Raw genomic sequence first — 6,589 nt, forward strand, 5'->3', positions numbered from 1 at the left:
CTCTCTCTCTCTCTCTCTCTCTCTCTCTCCTCTCTCTCTTCTTCTCTCTTCTCTCCTCCTTCTCTCTCTCTCTCTATCTCTCTCTTCTCTCTCTCTCTCCTCTCTCTCTCCTCTCTCTCTTTCTCTCTCTCTCTCTCTCTCTCCTCTCTCCTCTCTCCTCTCTCTTCTCTCGCTCTTCCTCTCTTCTCTTCTCTTCTCCTCCTTCTCTCCTTCTCTCTCTCTCTTCCTCTCTCTCTCTCTCTCTCTCTCTCTCTCTCCTCTCTCTCTCTCTCCTTTCTCCTCTCTCTCCCCTCTTCTCTCTCTCTCTCTCTCTCTCCTCTCTCTTCTCTCCTCTCTCTCTCTCTCTCTCTCTCTCCTTCTCTCTCTCTTCTCTCTCTCTCTCTCTCTCTCTCTCTCTCTCTCTCTCTCTCTCTCTCTCTCTCTCTCTCTCCTCTCTCTCTCTCTCTCTCTCTCTCTCTCTCTCTCTCTCTCTCTCTCTCTCTCTCTCTCTCTCTCTCTCTCTCTCTCTCTCTCTCTCTCTGTATCGCGGTTGTATTTCCCTTGGCCTTACGCGAAGTCTGGTTCACTGACTGCTGACGTACGCGGTTACGGCCATCGGTTGCTTTGGCCGATCAGCTGATCGTTCGCGCCATTTTCATTCGCGCCAACCTGCCTGTCGCCAAGCGCGTGCGAACAGTCTGGCGCGCCAATTAGATGTTCTCGTTCAGGCGGGGCACTTTCGCGAGCATCGGAACCTTTCGGCGCTAACCCATGGACAAAGCACAACTTGCTGCGAGAGACTTGGTCCTTTGGGGCGGGTCAGCGTGAGGTCAAGCTAGGAGCAAGCAATTACGGAAGGAAGCAAGCATTGTTTTTTCCTGTTTTGCCCGCCATGGCTTCAGTTTTTAGAAGAATGAGGAGCATCGTTTCACGAAAAATCGTTGCCGATACCCAACGCAGCAATAACATGACGCTTAACCCTCGCCATGATAGGCGGTGTTATGACACGTGTTTTGATACCAAAACGCGTTCCTAGATTTTCTGGTTTCGGAGAAGCGGCAGTTTGTGATGAGCACTCGACGGCGATCTATGGCTAGCTCAGGCGGCGGGCGGCAAGAGAATTGCACTACAGAGTGTACTCAGAATTGAACAAGACACACGCCAATTTAAGGTTTCTATCGCTGCAGGGCTTGTTCTCGTCAACATAAGATAAAGCTGCGAGGTGAGTTTTCTGTAAAATTCGACCTTTGAATCGTCAACAACATAACAAGTAGTACTAATCGTGAGATCGTGTTCAGAACAATATACTGCTGTTCTCGGTGTAGTGCACGCAAATACACCAGCGGTGACTTCGTAACACTGACCTTTCCGTAGTATTAGTTCACCACTATGGTGCACCAGCGTCCTCAGCACTATGAGAAATATAGTCTTTCGGTGAACCTTCGTCTGCACTGTTTTGGACACCGCTGTCACGAGTGAACTGCGTGTGACGAACACTACAAATGGCGACGAGGATGGGATCTCGCGCTTAGTCGATAGCCACTGTTGTCTAGCAGTGCTGGTAGTCTTGCCAGGCAGATTAATCACACGCGAAGAGGAGAAATAAGCCTGGACGGTGTTCAGCCTCCTGCGCCACTTTGGCCCACGCCGGGGAAACCGATCGTCGACTGGCCTACTTGGGAAGGAAAATGTCAGAATTACCTTCTCGCCATCCTCGGAGAAAGCTTCAGCCCCGCTCGCCACCGTGCCTTGCTCCTCCACTGTGGCGGAGATGAGGCGTACCGCCTTTTTGGCACCCTTCCCCCAGACGTTACGACTGGCGGCGAAACACACTTCGACTTGGCACTGCGCCCATTGCGTGAGTTTTATACGCCACGCATCAATGTGACAGTGGAAAGGTTTGCCTTTCGCCAGCGTGGTCAACTGGTGGATGAGTCCACTGCAAACTTTGCGTCCGCTGTGCGTGGTCTGGCCAAATTATGTGCATTTGATGTCATAACCGATGAACGCATTCGTGATGTGGTTGTGGAGAGGACTGTGCACCACAGGCTACGAGAGAGGTACTTACAGGATAAGGACCTCACGCTGGAGAAGGTGCTGCTACTTGCAGAGGCCTTTGAACACTCCCTGCGGGAAGCTGCTGTCATGGCCCCACCTGCCACCCAGCTGGGAGCTGTGGCCAAGGTCACCACGGCCTCCAGACCCCACATGCCAGGTGGGTCTTCTCCCAGCCCAGCCAGCCTGTGCACCAACTGCGGACGCAAGGACCACCAACCCAGGGACAAGACGTGTCCTGCCAGGCGAATCACCTGCCACACATGTGGACGTAAGGGGCACTTCTCATCCTGGTGTCGTAGCAAGGGGAAACCGCAAGGCCCTAACAAGCAAGCCTGTAAGGAACTCCAGGCACTGTCCTGCTCCACCCACATCAACACCTCCAAGATTATCTGCACAGTGTCTGTCACTGCTGATGCAGGCGTCCAATGAGACGTGTTACTCCAGGTCGACACTGGCGCCACCTGCTCCATCCTCAGCATGGATCTGGCGCATCAGCTGTTCAAGGGCGTCCCATTCGAGTCAGAGCCTGTACGGCTTTGGCAAGAACCCTCTGTCTGTAAAGGGAACCCTGCCGACAGTAGTCCGCTTCAATGGGCAGGACGTACCTGCTACGTTCTACCTGGTGGAGACGCCCAACCAAGAGGCCATCACGGGCCTGGATCTGCTCAATGCCCTCAGTATCACCCTCCACCCAGCTTCCCACAGCATTTACAGCGTGGAGACGGAAGCGCAGCACCTGCCTGCAATCGAAGGGTATGAGCACCGCATCGTGCTTAAACCCGGTGCCGTGCCAACAGCCTACCGGCTCCGCCGACTTCCCCTCTCAGTCCGCGAGGAAGTGTCGGCCGAGCTGCAACGTCTTCTGCAAGCCTGCGTCATCGAAAAGGTCGGCGCCTCTGAGTGGGTAAGCCCCCTCGCCGTGTCCCGGCGTAAGGACGGTCGGATGCGTATCTGTGTCGACCTCCGTGGGCCAAACGCACAGATCGTCGCTGAGGTTCACCCTCTGCCCACAATAGACGAGCTGGAGTCGAAGCTCTGCGGGAGGGTCTACAGCCGAATAGACGTCAAGACAGCATTCCACCAGCTCCGTCTCCACAAGGACTCGCGCTACGTCACGGCCTTCCTGACGCCTGACGGCCTCATGAGGTACACGCCAGTACCATTCGGCCTGGTCTCCAGCGGCAGCGCCTTCCAGAAACTGCTCAGCAGCCTGCTAGAGGGCATCCCTGACTGTGGACACTACCTGCCCGACATCCTCGTGTCCGGGAAAGACCATCAGGAACACGACGCCTGCCTCCGAGAGGTGCTGGACCGCCTCGCCCGGTCCAACGTCACCATGAACCGGGACAAGTCCGTCTTCAGGCAGACCACCATCGAGTTCTGTGGCCATAGGCTGTCCAGCGCGGGGTCGTCCCCCTAATGTCAACCGCGCGCGCCGTGGTTGAAGCACCGCCTCCCACCAACGTCAGGGAGCTACGCAGCTTCCTGGGGACCACCGGATGGTCCAGCCGGTTCGTGCCGGCGTACGCCACGGTCGTCCGACCGATGGCCGACCTCTTCAAGAGAGGCACGACCTTCCAGTGGACCCAGGAACAACAGTTTGCCTTCAACAACGTGAAACAGCTGACCTCGACCAGCCCCGTCATGCGGCCGTTCTACCCGCACCTGCTGACGGTCGTCACTTCAGACGCGAGTGACCGCGGCGCCGGCGCTGTCCTCACGCAAATCCAATACAGGGGCGAGGAGCGCCCAGTCGCATACTGGTCCCGGTCATTCACGGAGGCCGAGTCCAGGTACTCTGTCTCAGAAAAAGAAGCCCTCAGCGCCGTGAACGCGATCGAGCACTGGCGGATCTACCTCTGGGGACGTTTCTTCAAGCTCAAAACCGATCACTCGGCACTCACGACCCTGCTCTCGCCGAAGTCGTCGAACCGAGCAGGAGCACGGATCACCAGATGGCAGTCTCGCCTACTGCCCTACTCGTACCCCGTCGAGTACAAACCGTCATCCCTGTCGCAGACGCGCTGTCCCGGCTCCCCCTGCCAGACACGGCCGGCGCCGAGCCCGACGGCGACGACATCATCGCCCTCGTCACGGACGCCGCCGCAGACATGCTTCCCGACGCCGAGATCCAGGCAGCATCGGAAGCCGATCCAGCACTGAAGGAAGTACGTGAAGCCATCTGTACCGGCTGGCCGGAATCGGCGCGCAAGTGCTCGGCGACGCTCCGCCAGTTCTTCGGCGTCCGTCACGAACTCCAGTTGCGCGATGACGACATCATCCTGCGAGGTCCCGACCGTGTCGTCGTACCGGTCGCCCTGACCGACAAGTACCTACAGGTGGCCCATCAATCGCACGAGGGAATCGTGCGCACGAAACAGCTGCTCAGAAATCTCGCGTGGTGGCCCGGCATGACGCGAGCCATCACCGACCTCATCCGCGACTGCCAGATTTGTCGGGCCAAGGACGCCGTCCTCTCCCAGAGGGCGCGCTCCGCCCCACTGCAGCCGGTCCCTCTTCCGACCGAGCCTGGTCCAAGCTCGGCATCGACGTCGTCGGACCGATTGTAGGTGCGCCACCGTCAGCTCGCTACGCCATCACCGTGATCGACTACGCCAGCAAGTGGCCGGAGATCGCCCTGACGCCGTCCGTCGAGATAGATGACGTCATCAGTCTTCTCAGCACCATGTGGTCCCGAGAGGGATACTGTGACGAAGTCGTGAGAGACAACGGCTCCCAGTTCACGAGTGCCAAGTTCGAGAAGTACCTGAGCGACCGCGGCATCCAACACCGGAAATCGTCCCTCTTCTAGCCCCGGAGGAATGCAGCCATCGAGCGGTTTAGCCGCACGCTAAAAACGTGGCTGCTGGAAGCCACCCAGCAACCGTCGCTGACGGCGCAGGCCTTCGCTGCGCACATTGAGCGCCGTCTGGCGCTGTACCGCGCAGCCCTACGCTGCGCCACCGGTATCTCGCCCTCTGAGGGTATGCACGGCCGCCGCATGCGCCTTGATCTGCTGGTGATGTCGGTCAACGCGCCAGACGCTGATATACGCACGTGCGTCCAGAAACAACAGCGACGCAACGCGCGCAACTACAACAGGCGCCGCGGTGTGAAGAAATCGACCATCCGACCAGGAGACATGGTCCGAGTTCGGCGACCTGGGCACACGCCCAAGAACCTGTCGCGGTTCGGGGCGACACAGACGGTGGTCCGGCGCGTCGGCAGAGCGACGTTTCTCCTGTCGGACGGAACGCGATGGAACGCGGCATACCTGGCGGCCGTACCCGCAACCAGTTCGGCCGTGACGCCTGACGGAGACTCATCTGCCTCCGGAGCCGACAGTCCGCCGCCGACTTCAGTGGACCAGCACGAGGCTCAGCCCGTCGCACCAGGGTCCCCTGCTCCAGATGGGCGCCAGTCGCCCATTCGGCCCAGGCGGGCACACCGCGCGGCGCCGGCAAAGAGCTGCCGCCGTCCTCCTTCGGCCGGCGACGGTTCCAGCCGCGAAAGCTAGGCAGCTAGGCCGCTGCCGAGCCTCGCTCAGACACGCGAGCCGGTGTACCATTTGCTGTCGAAATTGTTGTCATTTCTTGTTTAAGTGCCGTATGTGCCTCAACTTAATGTGTCGGGATATGTAGTGTACGCGAATGCACCAGCGGTGGCTTCGTAACACTGACCTTTCTGTAGTATTAGTCCACCACTATGGTGCACCAGCGTCCTCAGCACTATGGGAAGTACAGTCTTCCGGTGGACCATCGTTTGCATTGTTTTGGACACCGCTGTACGAGTTAACCGCGTGTGACGAACACTACACTCGGCAAGCTCTATCTGTATAAGCTTGGAAACGCCGGGGGAGGGTCGCATCAACCCCCTCTCCCTTACCAGTCCGAGTTACGCAAAACGGGGAATCAAGGCGATGGCTAAGACATACAGAGAGCGTAGGTACTTAAAGGGAATGTCGCACATTTGTATGGCGTTTTGAACTGAAATAGCCATCTTGAGGACATTTTGATGCATTTCACAGATATGCCTTTTTAAGACACAAAACGCTGTGGTCCCTGAGAACACGTCCGCAAAGTACGAAAAGACTTATTTACAGCCAACTTCAAAATCGCCTTGTGATTAATGACGCCATAGAAACGTCATTATGTCCCTGTGATATTACAGGCTGTTTTTTGTTTATGGTCAAAACAGCATGGCCGCTGATACGTTCGCAAAGGCGATAATGCTGCACATGTTGTACAGTCCGCGGAAGATGATTGGCTGTCAGTAAGATTTTACTGCTGAATGTGTGTCGCGAAGACAAGCGTGAGCAATTTCGGGTTGTATCACACTCGTCGAGAACGGGTCATTTTTCCTTATTCCTAGGCCACAGGTCAATGTTCTAAAAAAAGAACGCTACTGTCTGCGCAAAAGTACGGCACCCCAAAAGTGGGCACTCTCCCGAAGTTATAAGAAAGAAGACGCGACGGGAAATCTATCTTTTTTCTCCTGCTGGCATTTGTCTCTCCTACTAACGAATTTTTTACAGACAGCTCTGTTGGCGCCT

At 56.9% G+C, this 6,589-nt stretch overlaps 1 protein-coding gene across 1 annotated transcript; it reads left to right on the forward strand.

The window, feature by feature from the left end:
• Positions 1–2,124: 2,124 nt before the first annotated feature.
• On the forward strand, positions 2,125–3,457 carry LOC119112876 (uncharacterized protein K02A2.6-like). The gene is made up of 2 exons (XM_037237167.1): positions 2,125–2,194; positions 2,514–3,457. Exons 1-2 carry the CDS (start codon positions 2,125–2,127, stop codon positions 3,455–3,457), a joined length of 1,014 nt encoding a protein of 337 aa, XP_037093062.1.
• Positions 3,458–6,589: the final 3,132 nt, after the last annotated feature.

Source organism: Pollicipes pollicipes, unplaced genomic scaffold (assembly GCF_011947565.3).
Source record: "Pollicipes pollicipes isolate AB1234 unplaced genomic scaffold, Ppol_2.1 Scaffold_7261;HRSCAF=8764_pilon_pilon_pilon, whole genome shotgun sequence".
Taxonomy (NCBI): Eukaryota; Metazoa; Arthropoda; class Thecostraca; order Pollicipedomorpha; family Pollicipedidae; genus Pollicipes; species Pollicipes pollicipes.